Raw genomic sequence first — 24,002 nt, 5'->3', positions numbered from 1 at the left:
GGAGTCACAAACACATTACACATCTTAAAGAGACATGTAATGAAAAAGAGCAGATGGTACCTGTGTACAAGGTGTGATGTAATGACAGGAAATTCGAAGGAAATTAGAGGTTTACTGGGCGGGGGACGGTCGGGGTAGGATAATTAAGGAAATGTTCAGTTCCGAAAGGGAATTAAATATGACCACAAAATAGGCAGTAGAGTGTTAAGATGTAACTCGGATGCTTCACACATCCATTTGTATTGATATATACTTACCAGTTTCCTATCCTGTTCTTTCCAACTATGATGTCACAGTATTCTAAGTTAGAGTGTTATTGTATGTGTTTAATTCTTTTATAGTCAGTTGAGCTTTGCCTCTCAAGGTGAGGCCTGCTGCCGTGTACTGCTTATCTTGATTAAAGATACTTTCAATTACTTCAAGCCTGGCACGCCTTGATTTAACATTGGCGACGAGGATAACTGAAGCGGGCCCCGTGTGCGCGTTTGAAGGCAACTCCAGCTGATCTAATCAGCGTTGTGTTCGTCCGGTCTCCTTCCCCAGCAGCGGCAGCAGGCGAATCGCGGAAGGCGGCGGAGAACACCTTACTAAGGATCCTCACACAAGGCAAGTGAGTGATTTGTGTATTTTGTGCGAAGAGAAGGGGAAGCAAGAAACTGTGTGGTCCCGCGTGCGCTATAAAAGCACAACGCTTATACTGGCCGCGAGCGTGCGCGCATGCTCGTGTCACATAAGCTTCTCATATCCGTGTGCTGAAGCTGGCTCCCTGGGGACACGTCAAATTACGCGCTACGGCTCAGAAAGGAAAAAGCCTTCATTGTGACGTCGGTTGCCTGGCAACCAGATTTCTGTCCGGAAAGCTCAAAAGAACGTCAAATCTAGCGGAACGAAGGATACATTGTTGCAACAATTGTGAACAGCAGACAATTCACCTCAAGCACTGCTACCCAGTATAATTCCGCCCCAGACAATCTACTGGTGTTCTACATCATTGGAAAATTCTTATTTAGTTCCCACCTACTATGGCTACCTCTATTCCTCCACCACAATCATTCCTAAATGAACCTGGTCGCCCTTCACTTAGATGGGATAAGTGGAAGGATACTTTTGAAAATTACTTAATAGCAATGGGGGGGGACAGATTCTCCCCTGTCAGAAAAAAAGCCCTTGCGATTCATAATTTGGGAGTTGAAGGACGCAGGATATTTGATGGTTTGACTGGCGATCAAGCACCTGAGGCTGGTGACATAGATGTGTATGCTCTGACCATCAAGAAATTGCAAGATCATTTTGAACCACGCATAAATGTCAGCTTTGAGAGACATAAATTCTTTCAGAGGATGCAGGAACAAAATGAGTCGGTTGAGTCATACATTGCCTGCTTGAGGTCCTTAAGTTACACGTGCGAGTTCGAACAACTGACAGACTCACTGATCAGGGATCAGCTACTTAGATGCACGAATAATCCCAGAATCCAGGAAAAACTACTTGCGAGGGACATGAAGTTGGAGGAAGCAATTGATCTGGCAAGGAGTATTGAGCAGACATCTCAATATGTGAAGGAGCTCAAAGTTGACAAACAAATCACGCCAGCCATGTCAGTCTGTGCTATCGATCAAAAGAAGAAGGGAAGCTTCTCATCAGTGAAAAAAGGGAACTGGGGTTCGAGGGGCTCATGCCCCAAGTGTGGAAGTTTCAGACATGGCGTGAACTTTCCGTCTTGCCCCGCAAAATTCGCTGATTGCTTCAAATGCAAGGGAAAGGGACACTTTGCCAATGTTTGTAGAGCAAGTTCAGTAAACCTTGTAGAACCCAGGATGGAAGTGAAATCCACTCATGAAGAAGAAATTAGGAGGAACTATAATATCCAAGAAGTATCAAACAATCAAGAACCAAATGTTTATTTTTGAAGTGTTGTCTATGCATGGTGATGAGAAAGGACCGACGGATACCTTCTGTGTGGAAAGGCACAATATTGTAATGAAAGTTGACACATGCTCTCCGTGGACCATAGTATCAAGGGATACTCTGGTAAATGTTTTAAAGAAGAATGAAGACAAAATCAAACCCACTGACGTCAAAGCTTGTGGGTATTCAGAATCTGCCATTGATATCATGGGTGAAGTCCCAGTGAAAATATCCTACAAAGGAAGGGACTGTCAAGCCAGAATACTTGTTGCCAAGAGAGGGTCTTCTTTACTAGGATGGGAAGAGCAGAGAGCTTTGGGAGTGAGAGTCCAGGCAAGTGCACCTAATCCTGTATCGATTGCAGAGATAGAAGATGTCTGGACTAAGAATTTTCCCGAAGTACTTTCCGAGAGACTGGGAAGGCTGAGAAACTTTGAACATCACATAAGACTCAAAAAAAATGCACAACCTGTTGTACATAGGGTAAGGCAAGTTCCATTAAATATGAGGAGTCAACTCCATGATGAACTGCATGACTTGGTTACAAAAGGTGTGATTGAACCTGTAGCTGCTACAGAATGGCTATCACCCATCGTCCTTGTGGCTAAATCCAATGGGAAACTGAGGTCGTGTGTCGATTTACGCAGTCTTAACCAGAATATCATTGTTGAGAGACACCCTGTTCCCAACATCTCCGAAACTCTCTCCACTTTGGGTGAGCCAAAGTTATTTTCCATCATTGATTTATCAGCAGCTTACCACCAAGTCCCACTATCAGAAGATGTGCAGCATCTCACCGCATTCAGAACTCCTGAGGGTGTGTTTAAATATAAGAGAATGCCATTTGGTTTAGCTTCTGCTGCTTCAGTTTTTCAAAAAATTAATGGAGGAGGTGCTCAGAGGTTTAAAAAGAGTTACGGTGTTCCAAGATGACATCCTAGTGTTTGCTGACAATAAATTGGAGCATGATAACACCCTTATGGCTGTTCTAACTAGGCTCAGAGAGGCTGGCCTGACTGTTCAGAGGAGCAAATGTAAGATTGCTGTAGCTGAAGTAGATTACTTGGGCCATAAGATTTCAAGCGATGGTATATCTCCCAAGAAGTCACTCGTGGACAGCATCAGGAATGCTCCCCAGCCTCAAGACAAGGATCAGTTACGGTCATTTATGGGGCTGGCGGAGTATTACCACAAGTTTGTTAATAGTTTTGCTAGCATCTCCACTCCCCTGAGAGAATTGTTGAAGAAGAATGTTAGGTTTGACTGGTCAAGTGAGTGTGAGGTGGCTTTTGGAAAGATTAAAGAAAGTATTGTTCAAGCGCCCTCACTTGGCGGATTCGTATCTGGAAGAAAGACAATTTTGGCGGTTGATGCAAGCAATGAAGGTCTGGGGGCAGCTTTATCTCAATATGACTCTGCCAAGGTGGAACACATCATTGCGTTCGCATCCAGACCACTGAGAGGTGCTGAAGAGAATTATTCAGTTATTGAAAGGGAAGCCCTGGCTTTATCATGGGCTGTGGCTCACTTCAAGTTCTACTTGTGGGGTCAAACTTTTGTGGTCAAAACGGACCACAAACCTTTAGTCCAATTGTTAGGAAGTGTCGAGTGGGCCAAAGGTTCACCCAGAGTCTCAAGGTGGATGGTTGAACTTTTGGCTTATGATTTTAGGATGGTTTATATAGCAGGCAAAGATAATGTAGTGGCAGACTGCCTGTCTAGACTACCAGTGGGGAACAAAAGTAATGAAGAAGAATGCCTAGAACAAAATGTACTTATTTCTGAACTTGAATATAATGCCATAAGTAAGGAAGAGTGGGAAACTGCTAATGTTGAAGATGTTATGTTAGAACAAGTTAAAAGCTGGACCAAAACAGGGTGGCCTCAGAGAAATGATGTTGAGAAAGTTTTTGAGTATTATTATAACATTAAAGAGGAACTTAGTATTTCAGAGGATGGTCTCAAACTTAGAAAGGGTCTGAAAGTTATTCCCCCTGCCAGTATTAGATCTAGATTGGTGACCTTAGCTCATCAAGGGCATCTAGGAATAGGAGGCACAAAGAGACATATTAGAGAGTCGTTTTGGTGGCCAGGGATTGGTGGAGAGGTTGAAAAGTGTGTTAAGAAGTGTAAAGAGTGCGAGAAGAGTGACAAGAGTAAAATAGTAAGAGAAGCACCTATGAGACCAGTGAGTGTTCCCACCGAGCCTTGGAAGAAAGTTGCAGTAGACTTGATAGGTCCTCTGCAGGACCTGGGAGAAGACCTCAAATATTTGATTGTCATGGTAGATTATCATTCTAAGTGGATAGAGTGTAAAGCTATACAAGAAGCCACCACTGCTCAGATGATAATCTTCTTCGAAGAAGTATTCTACAGGGAGGGTTTTCCTACAGAGTTGATTTCGGACAATGGTGTCCAGTTCTGTTCAGAGAGGATGACAGATTTTTTCAGAATATATGGCATCAAGCATTACAGAACGGCTCTGTATCAGCCCAGAGCCAATGGACTGGTAGAGAGGGCAAACAGGTTTGTTAAGGGAGGATTACAACTAGCCATGGCGGCAGGATTGAATTGGAAAAGAATTTTGAGGGAAATGATATGGTGTTACTGTACCACACCCCATACTGTTACTAGGATCTCCCCATTTATGTCTCTGAAAGGGAGACAGCCAGGCACCCAACTCTGCCCTGCTTGGTTAAATCTAGACAGGAGTGTTAATGTTGATAGGAGCAAAATTGTTACACTTATTAGAGAGGCCCAAGACGAGTATAAGGCCTAATTTGACCTAGAAAAGAAGTGTAATAGTGTTGATTGGAAGGAAGGTGATATGGTATACGTGAAGAATCCTAGAAGGTCACCCAAGTGTATTGAAAGCAAGTTCCTTGGACCTAAAAGAATTACTGCTGTAAGAGGAAATGCAGTGATTCTGGAGGGAGGGGAGTGCTGGTCTATGTCCAGACTTGTGAGATGCAACAACAATGGAGAGGCTGAAGAATGTGAGGATGAAGGCAGTGATAGTGACATGGGTTATGACTCAAGGAAGAGTGGAACTCTATCTGAATACTTTGATGTGTTTAATAGAAACAATGCAGGACGTTTAAGGAGCAAACCTCTGTGGCTGAGGGATTACTATGTTGAATAACGCTAAATTTGTTGTTCTCGAAAGGGAAGAGATGTGTTAAGATGTAGCTTGGATGCTTCACACATCCATTTGTATTGATATATACTTACCAGTTTCCTATCCTGTTCTTTCCAACTATGATGTCACAGTATTCTAAGTTAGAGTGTTATTGTATGTGTTTAATTCTTTTATAGTCAGTTGAGCTTTGCCTCTCAAGGTGAGGCCTGCTGCCGTGTACTGCTTATCTTGATTACCGGCTCCAGGCTAGACTACTGCAACATACTCTTCCTAGGAACCTAAAAAAAAAACCTGGAGAGGCTACAAGTCATCCAGAATAGTGCTCTCCGAGCAGCCCAAGGTATTGCCAAAAGGGACCACATCTCGGAAGCCAGAAAACTAGCCCACTGGCTCCCAATAAAGGAAAGAATAATTTTCAAAGCGCTCACACTGACACACAAATGCATCCATCTCACTGCCCCCGAATACCTCTCACAAAGAATCCACTCCGTCGCCTCTACAAGACCAACAAGATCACCCTACACCAACATGCTCTCTGTGCCATTAGTAAAAAGATCCAGAGCAGGGGGATCCAGCTTCCCCTATCTCGCACCCACTCACTGGAATGCCCTACCTCCCACCATCTGCGGTGAGCCCTCCCTCCTAGCCTTCCGCAAAGCACTGAAAACCACCCTCTTCTCATAAGGTCCCTCGCAGCTGCATAATACCAACCATATGACCCACTGCCTAAATTGTATTGACCAACCGCATAAGCTGTAATGATAACCTTGCTTGTTCCTATCTGTATTATGCCTCTTACTGATACCATGCCTGTAACTAAGCTCATGCAAGTAACAGCGCCTCAATGCCCCTGGGCTGCTTGCGCGCTATACAAATTTAAATAAATAAATAAATACTTTCAATTACTTCAAGCCTGGCACGCCTTGATTTAACATAGAGCAGAAATCAGAAAGATGGAAGGCCACCATAGATGTGCAGAGAGAGAATAACGTATGCCAAATAAGATGCAGAAACAGAATGATTCGGATTAAGCATACACTGAATGACTCCTCTCTAAACAGCTGGGGTAGGTGATGGGGCAATTTCAGATCTGATAACTGTAGTAGGAAAACATGACTTCCTTAATGAATGGCTTGGAAGTTCCCTGTATGAGAACCAATAAAATGTACTCCCTCAAGATTGAATTTTAAAACCGAGACACTAAGCAGCAGAAGTGAAAGGAGCATTGGGAAAAGTGAATGGAATAATCTTGGTGATGTAATATGGCTTTTTACATAACCAATTTCTGTTTAGGGGGATTAAGATGGAGGAGGTGAGGTGCCACCCAGCCTCTGGTGTATGCAGAATCGCAGAGTCCTCTGCCACGAAATGTGAACCAAACTCAAATCAAGCAATGGTGCACTCCCAAGGAAGCGTATTGAGTGAGCAAAGCAGCTGCCAAGAAATACAACTTGGATATCCATATGATCGAGCAATGCAGCAAAAGTTGTATTTATTGTTCCATGAAAGGATGAGGTGCGAGCTAAGGGAAACACCAAGAAAGGGCAGGCACTTTCATCCTGAGTATAGAAGAGTAAAGGATGCACCTTATAAAAAGCAGAACAAGGTGATTAGAGATGGTCGGGTTGAGCAAAAGATCAAAGTGCAGTTTTCTTGGACGGCCTTGTGTGGGTGTCTAATTGGGAACATGGTGTAAATTGTGAGATCTTTATAGTTGAAGATGAACAATACTTTAAATATGTAGAAAGAAAAGGCAATACTCTACTTTGCCTCCACTTTCTCTGCTCCACCTACTCCTGCGGCTGACTCACACTCTGACACAGCCCTCTCTAATCTGCATCTTTCTATATCCAACACTCGGGACGTCCTTGCCACTGTCATGAGAATCCGTCTGAAGCCTACCTCCAATTGCAACTCTTAGTATGACTCCGACCTCGCCGCCCTGAAATGCAAGTGCAGGGTTGCTGAGAGGATGTGGAGGGCTTCGGGCGCATCCTCTGGCAAACTGGCCTGCCGCCTGCTCCAAAGGCAATACAGACTCTCTGTACTCTCATGGCAATCTCCCAGCTTACTCTCCACACTGAATCTGTTGGTTGTCTCCATGACCATCAGTCTGGCTTCAGAACAGCCTGAGTCACGGAACCTGCTCTCCTGAACACTGTGAAGATCTGCTCACTAATCTTGACTCCAGCCTTCTTTCTGTCCTCATTCTCCATGACCTTTCCTCTGCTTTTGACACAGTCAATTACGCCAACCTGATCAACTAACTCTGTGTGAACCTGGGCATCACAGATAAGGTCCTGGCGCGGCTGACCTCGTTCCTCCATGACTGACCCTCTCCACCACCTCTCTCTCCACATGTGCTGTCCCCCAGGGCTCTATCCTCTAACCCTGGCTCTTCAATGTCTATCTGGTCTCTTTGGCCCACTTGATCTCCACCTTCTCTTATAACATTCAGTTTTATGCGGATGACACTCAGCTCTCTTTCAGGCTTCCCTCAGCCTCCTCTCCTCCCTCGCTCATTCCTGACCATCTTTCTGCGATTCAGGATTGATGCACCTCCAACGATCTTTGCCTTATTTATTTATTTATTGTTCGCTTGTTAGGCACTTATACAGCAAGTAAATTCAGTTTCAAATCACCTTAATGCCAGTAAGACGGAGTTCCTTATTATTGGTACCCCTGCTCCCATTTTCACACTCTCACTATGGGTGCCCGCCTTGGGCCCTCAAAGCTTGCCTTCCTGTGATTGCAAAAAACCTTGATGTCCTCTTCGACTCCATTCTCTCCTTCTCTCCTCACATTACAGACCTTGTCAAAAAAGCCCCACTTCCAGCTTCATCCCCTCAGAGATAGTCTACTTTTTATTACTTTTCCCCAGAAGCTCACTGTCTCCAGGCTGGACTACTGAAACAGCCTCTTTCTCAATCTGCCTACCTCTACTTTTCACCCCCTGCAACTAATCCAGAACAGGACTGCAAGATTTATCCTTGGCCTCAAGTCCAGGGACCGTATCTCCCCAGCCCTGAAATCTCTCCACTGGCTCCCGGTGGCTACACAGATCAAGTTCAAGACCCTGTGCCTTCTCCACAAGGCTTTTTGGGGCTGTGGGCCCGCACTACATCCAACTCTCTCTTACGAAATACCTTCCTTCTAGACCTTTGCTCAGCTACCTCCAACTCTGAGGGTCAGACGCTTCTCCAGACAGAGAGTGGGGGGTAGATCTCTCTCTTCAGCAGATGCCTCCCCCTGCAACGGCCTCCCTGCCACTTTAAGACTTGAGCCGGACCACCTGAAGTTCCGTAAGCAGCTCAGGACCCTCCTTTTCTCCTCTACCTTCTCTCTCTCGCTTCCTTGGTAACTTACCTGTCTGCTGCGCCGACTGATTGCTTGGTATCCTCAGAGTTTCACTGGGTACCAGGCTCTTCCTCGACCAGTCTTCGTTGCATTGCATCCTGGCCTACCGCACACTTAAGGGCTGTAACTGTAACCCCTACAGCACCCCTGTCTCCTTGCACTTACCCAGAGCCACGCTGCCCTGGCTGCACTTACTCAGAGTCATGCAGCCCTGAATGCACTTCCCCCTACCCTCTTCCTTGCCCTTTCCCCCTGCACTTCTCGTTGTCGCACTTGCACGATCCAAAGGACACAATTCCTAGTAGGATTGTTTGTCTTGTCTTCCTTCCCTTGTCCTGTGGCGCCTTGAAAGACTTATGTACAGGCGCCTTATAAATGCTATATCGTATATCATATCAATCCTGAAACCAGGCAGTAAGTGTGTTGAGGAAAAAGGATCACTCATGACTCAGTAGATTGGTGAACACTTTATTAGTAGAAAGCAGTGACGGCACGAACCCAACAGCAACACAAGACACATTCTGACACCTGCTGTGCCCTTTCATGTAAGCCAGTGTTAATCAGTGAGGCTACACTGTCGTAACTTAGTTAGTCAAGGTGCCCACACTCCTTAAAGATTCCCATACGCTTTGAGGTAAGCGGGAGCATTAGCAGTGTGACATCTGCTCCCCTGTGTCACTTTTCTTAAGAAATCGAGAGCTTAGATCCTGCTTGCATATGCTAAAAGGGAATCCCGTAAGAACCGAGAGATGTGAAAGCGAGCATTCCAACAAGCTAGGCAAGAGGCTTTGATTGCAAAAACATGCCCAGTACGTTGTACAGTGTCCACCTCGCATAAGCAAGAAACACTGTTTAAACATATATTTTCTCAGACACTCTTGGCTGCAGCGGTTTGGTCTAACATGGCGACATCAGCTTTGTTGAGATTAGGAGTTTTTCAAACGTGACTAGTTTAATGCAAATGGTCGCGTCTCACCGGATTGTGGGTTTAGCCAAGTAAAAACCCCCTCGAACATAAGTAAAAGTATGAAGAACCCGGAAGGAGACTGCGCCCAATTATCGAAAAGGTTTCTTTATTTTTAAAGTGCCATTTAAATGATGACACGTGTTTCGGTCTCCCTGAGACCTTTTTCAAATCAGCGCTATTAGTCTGTCATAGCACCATAGGTCATAACAGAAAACGTTTTTTCATGTTAAACATATAATATTGTCAGACATCCACATAAAATAGAAGGGTTCAAAAAAATTTAATATGAGAACCAAAAACAGAGTTTCAAATGAGATTAAAATGAACAAAAACATAAAAATCAGAATAACAATCAAAATAAATGCCAGACAATAAGTAGGATGGGGAAAGGGGGTGGTAAAAGAAGGGGTGTTGTTGAGAGAGATAAGTACAAGACACTTGTTAGGTAATGTATTTGATGGTTGTTGTAAGTCAACACATGTGTTCATTGAAAATCTCATTGTAAATATAAGGAATATTACCTTGAATTCCTCTAGTGCCCCTATTACATTTGGAATGAATCCTCCACAATAAACGGGTTAGATCCCTACAAATGTGAAATTATTGACAATGTCAACCGTTACAACAGTAAAATTCGGCTTAGTCATTCAATCGCAACTTGGTATTAGCTCGGTATTGCTTTCGGTGTGAAGTGTTTTATATTAACCTTAAATGTTTGTGCTAGCGTTTGCTTATAACTATCTTGCTTAAGTAGCCTCTAAACAGTATAGTTATATGTCAACGGTCCTTCATGGTCTAACACAGGTGATAAAATACTCAATGGTGCACCTTGGTGCAGTATATGATGCAAAAAAGATCGAGTATGTATGCGCCCACGTTATCCTGCGCGTAATTAGACGTATTTTAGAGTAAAAGTTGGCTGTGAAATGCCAGACGGTCTCTTACCTCTCATACCGATACAGCGTTTAATCGCGTGTTGCACAGAATCTCGAGGGGGCGCCATTAGCCGTCCTCTGTGTGTATATAGACGTTGCTATGGGGATGAGCACCCTGCGCAGTCCCTTCTCCTTGTTTCGTCCAGTGTTTCCCTGGCAGCCATATGAAAGTGTAGTGTGTTCCATAGATATCATATAATAGAATGTTCAGATCCGATATAAGAGCATTCATAATGGCTGTGTTCAATGTATAATTAAATACTGCATTGTTATTTATGTCTTGTGACAAAGTGATATCTCTCCAGTGTAACTTAAAGGAACATATCACCATTGTCAACATTGTATTGCGAGCGTGCGTGTTGGCCACGCTAGAACAAGAGGAAAGTGTCCAGTCACAATTAATACTATCCCTTTGTTTCTAAACCAGTCAGAAAAGGTAAAGTTATAGTTAACATCTCGCTGTATATGTACATAAGTCAAAACGTAATCTATTGGTCAAACAGCATACAGAATAGCTATATATGGGGGAAAGGATTCCATTCCCTTGTTTAATTAGACACATGATGAGATAGTTGCGGGATGTTGCAGTGAACATCCACATGAAAAGAACAGGAGTATGTCGAGTTTGCTATATTACTAATTAAGTGAAAATACTCCAATATGCATGGGAAAGAATAACAAAGATAAAAATAATAAAGAGCAATCTGACAATAACACACTAAACTTTACAGGAATGTTGATTGAGTTCCTACAAAAACGACACCATTTCATTGTCTGTGTTAAGGCCAAATACTGTAGAATTGAATTTGCAAATAATTTTGGCCTCCATTTCTCTAAGTTTCTTTTCTTTGTCCCCTCCACGTCTTCCTAGTGTCACTCTTTGAAGACCAATGAATTGTATCTCTGCCTTATTGTTCATTTGATGTTTCTCTTGCCAATGGCATGCAAGTGACAGTCTGGGATCTTGGCTGCCGATTTTTGCTAAATGTTCTCGTACTCGGGTCCTGAGTTCTCTAATCGTACTGCCTATATACACCAACTTACACACACAGATGATTGCATAGACCACATATTTTGTCCTACAGTTGATGGGTTGTCTGATTTTCAAGATCTTATTTTTGCTGCTCGAGAATGAGTCTGTTTTCTTGTGTGCATATTTGCACATCGTGCAGGTCCCGCATTTCCTAAATCCGTTGGTAGTTGCTTTCAGCCAGTTCGATGATTCCTCCATCGTGTCTGGTAGATTCAAAGGACTTAGTTTGTTTTTCAAGGTCTGTGCTCTTTTGAAGATAATCCTTGGTTTTTCATCTACAAAGTTCGAAATATTCTCATCCAATTTCAACAAATGCCAGTGTTTGGCTAGGATTTATTTCACATGTCTGTAGTCATTGCTGTATTTAGTGATAAAACCAATAGTCGGTTGTTCCAGCGTTTTGTTCCTTTTGACTAACGTTTGCTCTTGTGTTACCGACAGACTTCTGTCCCAGGCTTTGCTAGTACATTGTTCCGAATAACCTCTAGCTAGAAATCTTGATTTCAAAAGGTTACACTCCTTCTCAAAGTGTTCCATGGTCTGGCAGTTTCTTCTTGCTCTTAAGAATTCTCCTGATGGTATATTCAAAATTGTCGGTCTATGATGGCAACTTGCCGCGTGTAAGGTCGAATTAACTTCTGTAGGTTTCCGATATGCGCATGTTCTGATTTTATCTAGTTCAATGTATATTGTGAGGTCCAGAAAATGTATACTTTTGGCATCACAAATACCAGTGAATTGGATATCCATTTCATTAAGGTTAATTCTGTTCTGAAAATCTGTGAACTCCAATTCTGTGCCTCTCCATAGTATCAACACATCATCTATATATCTTAACCAGTGAACAAGTTCTTTCTGATAGGCCTTATCCTGATAGATAACCGTGTCCTCAAATAGGCCCATAAAGATGTTGGCTAGGGCTGGGGCATATTTTGTGCCCATTGCAACGCCCTTGGTTTGCCTGTAGTATGTATTGTTGAAGTTGAAAATGTTGCATTCCAGAGATAGTTCTAACATTTCCTTGATCATGACAATCTGATGATACATGGATGCTGAATCATTCTTAAAAGTATGATCTATTGCTTGCAGAGCCCATGAGTGCTGGATCGATGTGTACAATGCTTTCACGTCCAAAGTTGCTGATAAACAATCATTGTCCCAATTCCAGGATTGGAGTTTAATAATTACATCAGTAGTATGCTTGAGATACGCCTTCAATTTCATTGCTCTGGGTCTCGGAATATTGTCCAAGTATTGTGAAATGTTTTCAGTCGACCAACCTATTCCGCTTAGGATTGGTCGGCCTTCCGGAATTAGGTCACATTCCTTATGAACCTTGATTGGTGTAACCGGGTCTTTGATTAGAAGAAAACTCTTCTCATTGTCTGTGAGAAGACCTTTGCGGTGCCAATCCTGAATTTTGAGTTCCAATTTGTGTACGATTTCCTTTGTTGTATTGGCAGGCACTATTTCGTAGCAACCTGGTGTATTGAGGTGTCTTTTAGCCATCTCCAAATAGTTTTCCCTATCCATGATGACAATGTTCCCTCCCTTATCCGCCTCTTTTATCACTATTGAGTGGTCAGTTTCCAGTTTGTGTAGGGCTTCTTGTTCTTTAAGGGTGAGATTAGGTTTGCATTTTGAATGTGATTGTCTCTGGTTCATTCGATAAAGGTCTTGAGATACTGCCTTATAAAAGGTATCAATGATGTTGTCTGCTGCAAATTGGGGTACAAATTTTGATGTTGGTTTGAGTTCCTTAATTGGCAACGAATCCGGTTCCACATTAAGATCTCTTAGTACATTGGTAATATCATACTCCACTGGTTCTGTGATGGATCTAAGTAGATTAATTTCTTCTATTTCCTTAATGCTTAGATCACTCGGAATGGTTTTCTGCTGCTGTTTGTAATTCCCTGGCGCTTTAGTGACGAAAAACTTTTTGAGTTTCAATTTCCGTACGAACTTAAAAAGATCAGTGTGCAAATCCATTTCATTGTAGCTCGTAGATGGGGTGAAAGAAAGTCCTTTGTTTAGTAAGTTATTTTCTTCCAATGATATTGATCTACTGGATAGATTTAGTATGAGGTTTGGCCCTATTTCACTCTGTTTATTTCTTTTGAGGTCGCTCTTGTAAGTCTTTTGTTTGTACTTTCTTGTGATCCTTGATTTGTTGGATCTTGTACCACCCCTCCTTCCTCTCCTCCTGGTGTACTGGTTGTTGATCCGGTGTTCAGAGGTAATTGAAAACAGACCTGTTTGGGTATAATATTCCTATTGCCTTTTTTATATCTTTTGATTTGATTCATGAAGCCAGAGGTTGATCTTCCACTTGAACTCTCTTTTGCTCCTGTCGTATCCGTTGGTGTTGTTGTCTCGTCTATATTTTGTGTTTCAGCTTCTGAGTCCGCATCCGAACTTGCGGATGATGTATTGGGTGTACTCGTCTTAGATCGAATTTGGTTGGTGTATTGTATTTTGCTTGGAAAGTATACACCCTATCATCCTGATAGTCCCTCTCGTCTCTGTAATGTTTCCTGAGTTTTCTTAGTTTTACTTCATCTTGATAATGTTTTTGAACCCTTCTATTTTATGTGGATGTCTGACTTTATTATATGTTTAACATGAAAAAATGTTTTTTGTTATGTCCTATGGTGCTATGACAGACTAATAGCCTGGATTTGAAAAAGTTCTCAGGGAGACCAAAACACGTGTCATCATTTAAAGGGCACTTTAAAAATAAATCACCCTAGACCTCACTCAGAGGATTGTTTGGTAAAGACAACTAAGTGGCAGCAGTTCCTTTTTCACTATTCCTACTGTATTTTATTTTAGCTCTCTCGCGTTCACCGTGTTTGGCTACTAACTGTGGTTAGTGTCCCATCATGGCCGTGCCACAAGGTTTTTGCTTGTTCTTTTGGCTGTTTTGTTTGTTGGCCTTCTTTCTGCCTTGCCAGGTCAGGAATTCCCTTTTATGGTCATGCATTTACCCACAAAAGCAGTGCTTTTTTTCGCTAGCTAGTGCAGGACATGTGAGTTGCAAGCCAGGAAGTGGGCTGGGACTGGCTGGTCCCAATCCACAAACTGGTTTCTGTGTGTCTGGCGTGTATGCATGAGTTTCACCAATAGTGGTACCTGATGGACCTACTGCTGGGGTGTGTTTGAGGGGCAGATCTTCCAATGTTTGGGCTTAGTTTCTGTGCTTACCTAAGTTTCTGGATACGAGGAGTCTTGCAGCCATTGCACAGAGATCTGAAGAGGAGCCAAGCATCTTGCATAGCCATGAAGACTTTGGAAGACCCGTGGACTGACCGTGAGAAGGCCTGGTGACAAACTTTTGCGGCACTCCCAGTGGAGCCCTGTCTGGCGAATGATCTTAGAAGGCCCTTGTTGGTGCTTTGACCCTTTGGAGGGGTGGGAACAACCATTCTGAATGTCTTCTTGGTGTCCTACAATTTGGAGTCTTCAGAAGTGTTCCTGGGCCCTTTAGTGGATTGACCAACTCCAATTTGGGCTACTGCAGTAGAAGCGTTGCTGTTCCGTGTGTTGACTCTGAACTTCAGGCATCTTCCGCTTGTCCTGTGAGTAGCCTTCCTGGGAAATGTTGGCTTTCTTCAACCGTGACATCTGATGCCTGCTGTCATCGTGCATCGGTGACCGTTGCTAAAAACCGGCTTTCCTGCATCTAGTCGAAGGATCCTGAAGAGTCCTGCACCAGTGCCTGCTGTGTTTTTCCTCGAGATGAGGTTGCACACAGCTCCTGGAGATGCCCGTAACTCTTGCAACTGCAGTTCCTGGGCTTCTTCGACTGGAACCAACGGTGAAAAAACGGACCTCAGGCGACACTCCACAACCTGCCAAGTCTGAGGAAAAATCAGAGTACGAGGGTTAAGTTACAACGGTAATTACCTGCTCTACTATCTCCCCCCCTTTAAAAGTTTTGATTAGTTTCACAACTATCGACTCTGCCAAGACTTGTTGCTTAAGCCCTCCCAAAGGTAGAAAAAGGTTTTACTCACCCTTGAACTTCATCTTTCTTCTGGAACTTCCACATCCACAGGACCCTCCTCCTCCTAACTTTTTCCTACTCCCTAAAACTCTTTGGAAACGTTACCCTCTTGAGCACAAGGTCCCATACAACTCAGGGTTGGACCGTTCAAGTTATGGTTCTCATTCCTGTGGAATTGTATTGACTAATTACATACCTTCCCTTTCAGGCATTGGGGGTGGGGTGGTGAATTGATTATTTTTACACTAACTCACTTTGATTGTATATATGTATTTTACTATTAGCGTGATATTGTTAGCCATTCTTAGTCATTTTTATAGTGTGTTCTTGGCCATACATATAGTATTTTTTATATCTAACTGTTTAAGTGTAATTCTTCATTGCTCACTGTGTGGATTCGTTGTGGACTCCTGAGACTTAGCCTCCACCACTCTCCTTGCTACCTTGATTGGTTTGGCTACAGCTCCCAGAGCTTCTCTGTTCACTATAACTAGGATGGCCTTCTAAACCTGTCCACCAGGCCAGAATTTAGAAATCCAGTTAACATTTTCCTTTTCAAAGGGACCCATAGTGGGCTTAAAAAACCAAACTGACTTTGACTTGTGGAAGTTGGAGTTTTTTCTACCAAAAAGAACATGGCTATGTGATGAAGAAAAGCTTGACAGTCCATACCACATTATGCCATAACTGGCATGCTAGTGCTCATTAAGAAACAAATATGGAGAACATGTGTGATTGGGAAGAGATCAGAAAATTGAGTATTTAGGTGCTTTGCATTCACAGTTGCTTCTCCGGTTCCGGAAGCACCTCAAAACCTTCCTCTTCACTTCTGCTTTCTCTCTCCCTCTCCCCTGCTAAATTCTTCACCAAAACTGCACTGATTCTGCAACTGGGCCACTCTCACCGACCTCGGTCCTGGGCCCAGTCACTCTTCACTTGCACTGCCTCCCTGGCAACCCCTGCACTGCGGGACTGTCTCTGTATCACTACAGCCCCCCCCCCCCAGCACTTGTCTGCACTTACCTTGCACTTGCCACCAGCTGGCCCTATTTATTTATTATTTTATTTCTATTCTACTATTTGTACTGCACTCCCCCCCCTCCCCCTTCCCCTTGCACTTTTTCCCTTCCCCCTACCCCTGCACTTGCGCGGTCTGAATGACACCTGGCCTAGTAGGATCGTTGTCTGTCTTCCCCTTGTTCCCCCCTCCCTGCCTTGTCGCGCCTTGAAACACTTGTGTATAGGCGCGTTACAAATGCCATATCATATCATATCATATCAATAACACAAGATGAAATGGTGTACTCCATTCATGTCTCCCACACTGAATGTGGATGTCCCGACGCTACATTTGGATGTTCCGTGGTAGCTTTCTTGTCTGCAATCACATGAACCTAGCAGAATCTTTGTCTTGCATTAGATCAATGGTAGAACTGAAGGCATCTGGGAGTTTGACAATGGGGTGATGGCTCGAAGATTTTCTTTACTTTTCTGTTGAAAAGATGAGGCTGTGACTGAGTAGAGGTGTAGATGGGCGCTGTTTTGGGGAAGATTGCCCATTTTCTAGGACAGAAAGATTGGCTTTCATATAATAGAGGGATAAAATCAAGAGCGTCTGGGAATTATGTTTTTGCGGCCAGTGTGTTTATAGAGGAGAAGTTGTGTTCGTTTTTGTAGTGGAAGTTTCACTAAGAGGGTAAAGTATCTTGTCTTTTATAATGTGCTGTCTTCAGTGTCTAATCGCTTCAGTTTAGTTTCCTCCCCCTAGCTGTGCACCATCACCTTTCCTAGCCAATCGCTTCCCCCACCAACCTTGATCTTGCGTTGCCCCAATTATGTTCTTCCTTACTCGGTTTTCCCTTTGCGCCCCTATTCTGTGGTAATGCTGTACTCACCCCATATTTCTTACTCTCTACAGTGCTGCAGATCTTTATGTCCGGGAACACTTCCATCCCTATGTGATCCAAGGGCATCCTGAAGCCGTGCCACTGAGGGTGATGTATATCAAGCGTTCAATCCACACGACCAACGCGATTACGTTGAAGTATTGCCATCTCTCTGAAAACCAGAAGAGCTTCATGAACCCCCCAATATCTGTGCTGAAAAAATATCGTGTGGTCATTACTACCACAGCCAACTCCCAGCATTTGAGGGTTCCTCGGGGCTTCTTTAGCCACATCCTGATTGATGAGGCTGCGCAGATGCTGGAGTGTGAAGCCCTCATCCCACTGGCCCACGCTGACCACCAGACTCGCATTGTCCTGGCTGGGGACCATATGCAGCTGACACACAAATTGTTCTGCCTGGGTGATGGACAGCTGGCAGAGTACACCCTGTTGAATCGCCTTTTCCAGCATTACCAGCAGGAGCAGCATGAGGTGGCTCGTAAAAGCCGCATAATCTTCCACCAGAACTATCGCTGCACCCCAGCCATCATTCAGTTTGTCTCTAAGCACTTCTACATTGGCGATGGAAACGCGATTGAGGCCTGTGGGGCAATCCCACCACACCCCAGCAATCACCCGCTTATGTTCTGTCACACCCATGGTGTCTGCGAACCGGATGGCAGCCGAATGTCCTGGATGAATACTGCGGAAATCATGCAGGTCACGGAGAAGGTCCTGGAGATGCAACAGAATTGGCCGGATGAGTGGGGACCAATGAACCGGAGTAGAATCTGTGTGCTCTCTCACGGAATGCAGGTACAGGAAGCACATCCTGGGGGGGTGAGGGCTGGCAGATGTGAGGGGTTAAGTTGCAGTGTGGGTGGGACTGCATCATGGCTTGTTTGTGTGTTTTGTGGTTGATGGAATGGACAAGCACCTGATGTATGGTTAGCATCTCGCGGGGTATGGGTATAAAAAGCCCTGTTTTGTGGGTTTAACCGACGCCCTACTTTCCCTTCGTCTTACCCAGCAGCCCGTTTCTGCCAACCTTTTACCTTTTGATTCTGCCTGTTATCTGTGGAGTCTTATCACACGTTTGATATTGCTGTGTCTGACCCTCCTAAAACATTGGATTGTGAGCTCTGAGGTTTGGAATTCAATCAATTCTCTCTTATTATTCCAGGTTAAAGCCATTCGACAGGAACTGAGAAAGGTGCGCCTGGGAGATGTGACTGTAGAGAGTTATGAGAGCATACCAGGTTGGTGGTACACATTGGTTTCCACTTTAGGCAAATCTCTACCTGTTGCATGGAATTCAAAAGGTATAGCATAGAGAATACACACAAGATCTGGTGTAGCATATTCCCTCTGTCTGGTTTATCTGTGTTTGTCTTTTTCTTTCATGTCTCCTCTGTGTAGACACATGCTGGTTCACAGCTCATTCTGATGAAGTTAACCTATTACACAAAATGGTTGTCATTTCATAGCTTTGACTATCCTCTTAAAATTACCTTGGCACAGAGCTGGCTATTCCCAGCTTGAGACTGTGGACTATTCAATAATGCAGGGTGACCTGCATGAAGTAGCACATTCTTCCCAGAAGCACTGTCTGAAGTATTTGAAGTCTCTCTGACTTGCTTTCCTGTGCACAATTAGGTTCTCTGATGTTAATGCCACCTTTCCCTTTGTTCTATGCTAGTTCTTGTCTGCATGGGCTACGGTGAATGAGGGGTGGAATGTTTGTGAATGATGAGTTCCTGCCAGCTCTGATAATCTTGTAATTCGTTTTTTTTTTCTGTTGTGCTGTCAGTTGGAGGCTAATCTGGAGTTGGTCTCGGCCAATGTCTCTTGTCCTTGGTGTCTCAAAAGGTTAATCTTAAGACACTAGTTCTTAATGTAATAAAGCCTTCCCAAATCTATTCCCTCATCTACTCTCGACCTCCACCCTTTCTAAATCAGGGGTACAAATTTCAAGTTGCAAGCTATTAGCCAGGCATAAAGTCACTTGCCTCCCTTAATTCTCCACATACATCCAGCACACCATTTCTTACTCGCCTAGAGTCCATTATCACAAGTCATTGGCGAGGGGTGAGTGCAAAGTTTGAGGCCTGTCCTAAATACAATATTCTGTGACCTGAAGACCTGTGTTATCTGTGGGGAAACTAGAATGCAGAGAAGTAAGCGGTACAGGATGCTCTATTTCTTCCTGACATGCAGCATAGTTTGATCTCTTGCGTCTCCAAACTGCTGCTCAGCCATTTAATTTTGCTGTGTGCCTGTGTAACTAACCTTCGTTCTTTTTATAATGGCATATACACAAAATGCTGGTAGAGTAATGCAAAGAAAAACTTGACTCATTGATAACCCTGGATTGGCCTGGCTTGTGTACAATTTTACTTGCATGTCGTAGAAACACTGGCCTACAGCCTCTTGCCATTGAGCGCAAGCTAGCCACACTTATTACACTTTTAGTGAAATTCCCTGAAGAGTGCACACTTGCAAGATGCTAAAACGGGCCCAAAATTGTTGGCGTCGTCTTTGTGAATTGGCCATTTCAAGCTCGCTTTCTCCAGAAGATCATTCAAGACTATGCACTTTACAGGTGCTGGGGCGGGGAGGTCACAGTGGGTGGCAGTGCAAGTAGTGCTCAGTCGCTGTTGTAGACTAGCAGTACACGCTCCTTCATCACAGCCCGCCCTTTACAAGGGCATAACAGTGAGCTTAGTCCAGCAAAAAAAAAGTCATTGCTCTCCGCACAAAAGAGGAAAGTGTAGTGTGAAGTTTTCTACCATGTCTTTACATGAATACTAGGCCCTTGCTCTTTTTATTAATCCAGCATTTACCTGTGAATGCTATAGAAACCCAACACTACCCAGTATGTGCTTTAGCTTTGTGAACCTCCTTCATCAGGGTCCGTCATGGCTACAAGGCCCACCAATGTGAGCATCCTCTAGTGGCTGCCCTGACAGATCTGTGGGACCCTTAACAGAGTGGACATCCTACAGAAGGTCATTGTCAGTGCTAGAAGGCTCCAGCAGTGAGGGCTTCCTCCTGCATTATCTCGTCAAGGCTACATGCCTGCAGCAATGTTGGCTTCCCCTGGAAGTAAATTGCCAGGGTTATGATCCCAGCAGGGCCTTGCTAGGCATGTAGCATCCAAGTCGTTTCCTCAAGAGGTACACTGTTGTGCAACAAGACTCTAGCAGTGGGCCCTTCCTCTAGTGGTTGTATGTTCGTGATATAAGACTTGACACCAATAAAAAGCCAAGGATGTGGCTTGCGCTGCTATACTGCCAGTGGGCTATTGGTGTAATGATGACCCGTAAAGGCCTGCTGGACATTTTGCAACATATAGACCTCTCACGGGCTCTGTGATATAGGACATTAGCAGTGCCATATGCATTCCGGATAGGATGTTCATGTTGATGTAGTTCCCAGTACAGTACCTCAGCACAGAAGATTTTGCAGCAGGAGGATTTCAGTATCTGCAGCCAAAAACTCAGTCGTTGAATTCCTTCATCAAGAAGACAGAAGACAGAAGATAGGATAGTGGAAGGACTTTTGCAGCAAGGATCACAGGTAAGGCTCTAGGCAAGGTTTTCCTCATGGCTGGATGCGGCTCTGTGAATTTAGCGCCTTTTTCAGGAGCACAGAAGCAGAGAGAATATTGCTGGTTGGATTCTCGCCGTTTGCAAGGTTCAACACTCCAGTGAGGGGACTTCTCGGACTGGAATCATGCCCCTGGAGATCGAGCAAGATGCCTGCGAAGTTTCAGCGAGATTTGGAAGACTGTGCACCGAACAATGGCTCGAGATCCCAGGGTATTGGGGTATTGCACCCCCGCAAGGTCGCAGCACGGCGTGGGATGGCTCAAAATAACAGGTCTTCCTCAGCCCAGTGGGTCTCACTAAGCTGTGAGTCCACGTTGTTGTTTTCGGAGTCCCCAGGTCAATTGGGGGCTACAGCAGGCTCTGGTTAATGGATACAGCCGCAAATTCTTCATCTTCCTCTTTGGTTTTGGTTCCAGTGGTCGACTACCTCTTCAGCTTCCATGATCATAGTTTTATGCAGGAACCCTGCCAATCAAACAGCCTTGCAACATTCAAACTTAGGCGGTTGGCAATCCTTTCTGGTCAGCCAGCCTCCCATTTTGAACTGGAATCTTGCACTCATGCTGGAAGACAAAGGGCTCGAGAGTTTTGGACTCCTCCCTCACTTCCTACCTTCACAGACACTCTGGAGCCTGGGCGGGGAGCTCACAGGATCCCCGCCGAAGATACAATCACACAAAGGAATGTCCCACCCTCTATGTAAAGGGAAGGAACAAGAAAGGACAAGGAACACTTAAATGGCGAAAAAACAGGACCGGGGCCATTTTGGTAAAATGAGCACCCACGGGTACCTTTACCATGGCTGTACAGAAAGCCCACGGGAAAAGGTGCACCGAATTAATACAAAAGTTCACTGTCACCTGCCATTAAAGGTAGGTCTGTCCTTGTAATATAAATGTTAGATTTAAAATGAGAAAGAGGATACTCCGTATCTTCCCAACACTCCCCATAAACTGGGCGTGCTGGTCTCACCTAGTAAAATGTAAAAGGGATCAAAGATCCTTTCTACCCTTGGGAACTGTAGTTCTCACAAGGGTAGCCAGAGAAAGTTAAAAGGGGAGCCCCTAGGGCAACCAAGCAACAATAGGCACGTATTGCCAAAAAGTTGTCAGAGGTTTACTTTTAAAAAACACTACGGAGAGTCTTAAAAATGACACAGATAAAAAGAGTAAAATATTCTGTGAGTGTGGGAAAAGGTTCCCACTCACAGAGGTATAAGGAAAAATAATCCACCAGTAAAAGCAAACATGTCTGGGGTTGACACAGGTCAGGAAGATTTATCAAAGGGCAACAATGTTGACTGCTAATCATGGTGGTGGTCCTTCGTCCTGAGCAGTACTTTTTTTCTTCACTGAGAGCAGTACAAGGTCAGATATCCTCTTTTCTGCAACTGGCCCTGTGCTTGTTTCCAGTTCTTCTGCATCAGTATCTTATCCCACTAATGTCCCCTTCTATTTGCTAGGTGCAAAGCCATTTCGGTTAAGCATATTTCAAATGGATTGTGTCCTCCAACGCATTCCACATCTTTGACATGTAATGCCCACAGATTTGCACTTTGGAAACTTTTTCGACAGAGGGCGTCCTGCATCGATGACGTTGGGTCCATGTCCCTCGAGGGCCTCCATCGAGGACGACGTCACAGGATGTTATAAATAGGATGCACGGCGCCCGTAGCCTCAGTTAAATTTTATCCGCGAACATTTAACTTTGTGAGACTCAGCACGCCTCGTGTGTTTTCTTCATTGAAGATGTCTTTCTCTTCGACCCCTCCGACTCCGCGGTCCGGCTTCAAGACCTGCCGGGACTGCAAGTCTAAGATGTCGCTCACCGACCCCCACCGCATTTATTTGTGGTGTCTGGGCGAGTCGCACGACACCAACAACTGCTCGAAATGCCAGTCCCTGACTGCTAAGGCCTTGCGGGAGCAGAAGGGGAAGCTCCAGTTAGGTAGGGGCTCTGAGCCTGTTAAGTACCGGACTTCCAAGTCCAATTCCAAGGGGGTTTCCACCGACGACTCAAGGGGCAACTCTCCGCATCGGAAGGATTCCCGGGGATCTCGGTCCCGGAGTGGTTCCCGCCACTCGTCATCCTCGTCCCGGCACTCCAGGAAGCGCCGTCACTGATCGCTTTCCCCGTCCTCCTCGGAGGATGGTGCCTCGAGGAAGGTTTTGTGCCCTACGAAGTCCTCCACTCCAGAGGAATGGGCGGCATTTCGAAAATCCATGATGGCGATTTTTCAATCGCAGGACACAGGTCCGGTCGCGCCTTCTGACGAAGCCGGCCAGAATCGGTCTCGTTCCATGGCTCGCACACCTTCGGGCTCGGGTATACAACGCGACACTCATTGGGAGCAGTCGAGGTCCCATAGGGGCAAGGAATCGAAAGGTCGCAAGAGACGTGTCTCTAGGTCTCGATCCTCGTCCCCAGCGAGACTGTGGCAACCTATGAGGGCTCGGGGCCAGCGTCGACTCGTTCGGCACCGTGTCCGTATGATTCGGACATCGGTGCCCACGGCACCGTCAGCACCTGTGTCGACGTCGATGCTGAAGCCTTCGGCGATCCCGACGTCGAGGTTGTCGACGCTTTCGACGTCGAAGCCTTCAGCGCTATCGGCGCCTTCAGGAATTTTTTCTCTAAATTTGCCGTTGGAGTACCCGGACATCGTGGATCCTCCAAGGAAGGCTACATCGAAGTCGGTGAGGCCGGTTTTGGCCACCAGGACCTCTTCTGTCCCTGGACCTGGGTTTCAACCCCCTCTGGATGATATTTTTGAAGAGGCGGAAAGGTCTGAGGTTGAGGAACCTGGTGACCTTGATGATGCTCCAATTCTTTCTGGGGACAGTCATTTGGAGGAGTTGAGGCAGACCCTCCATGATGCAAGTGGACTGGACACTTCCCCGGAAGTGGTGGTTGGAAGACCTGAGCCTGGGGCTCATGTAGAGTCTTCTTATAGGAGACTCATGGCACAAGTCTCGGAGTATCTGGGTTGGTCTAGTCCTCCAGAAGACTTTGTGCAGGATGATCTGATGGACATCTTGGATCAAGGTCCGTTCTCTGACCCTGTTTTGCCATTTCATTCTACCTTGCAGAAAAGGGTGGCAGCTGCTTGGCAGTCCCCGGAATCTCTTCCGGCTGTGAATAAAAATCTAACTAAGAA

General features: G+C 44.9%; 1 protein-coding gene across 2 annotated transcripts in view; it reads left to right on the top strand.

Annotated features, from left to right (window-relative positions):
• The window catches only part of LOC138580390 (3'-5' exoribonuclease HELZ2-like), a 957,207-nt gene that overhangs the window by 236,675 nt on the left and 696,530 nt on the right, over positions 1–24,002 (top strand). For both annotated transcript variants that reach the window (XM_069650902.1, XM_069650903.1), the window contains exons 7-8: positions 17,267–18,050; positions 18,418–18,493. In XM_069650902.1, coding sequence (XP_069507003.1) covers positions 17,267–18,050; positions 18,418–18,493 — 860 coding nt within the window. The remainder of the gene's footprint in view (positions 1–17,266; positions 18,051–18,417; positions 18,494–24,002) is intronic.

This window comes from Ambystoma mexicanum, chromosome 3p (genome assembly GCF_040938575.1).
Source record: "Ambystoma mexicanum isolate Mex_15411 chromosome 3p, UKY_AmexF1_1, whole genome shotgun sequence".
Taxonomy (NCBI): Eukaryota; Metazoa; Chordata; class Amphibia; order Caudata; family Ambystomatidae; genus Ambystoma; species Ambystoma mexicanum.
Note: the sequence above shows the minus strand (reverse complement) of the source record. Positions and strands in the feature narration are given on the sequence as shown.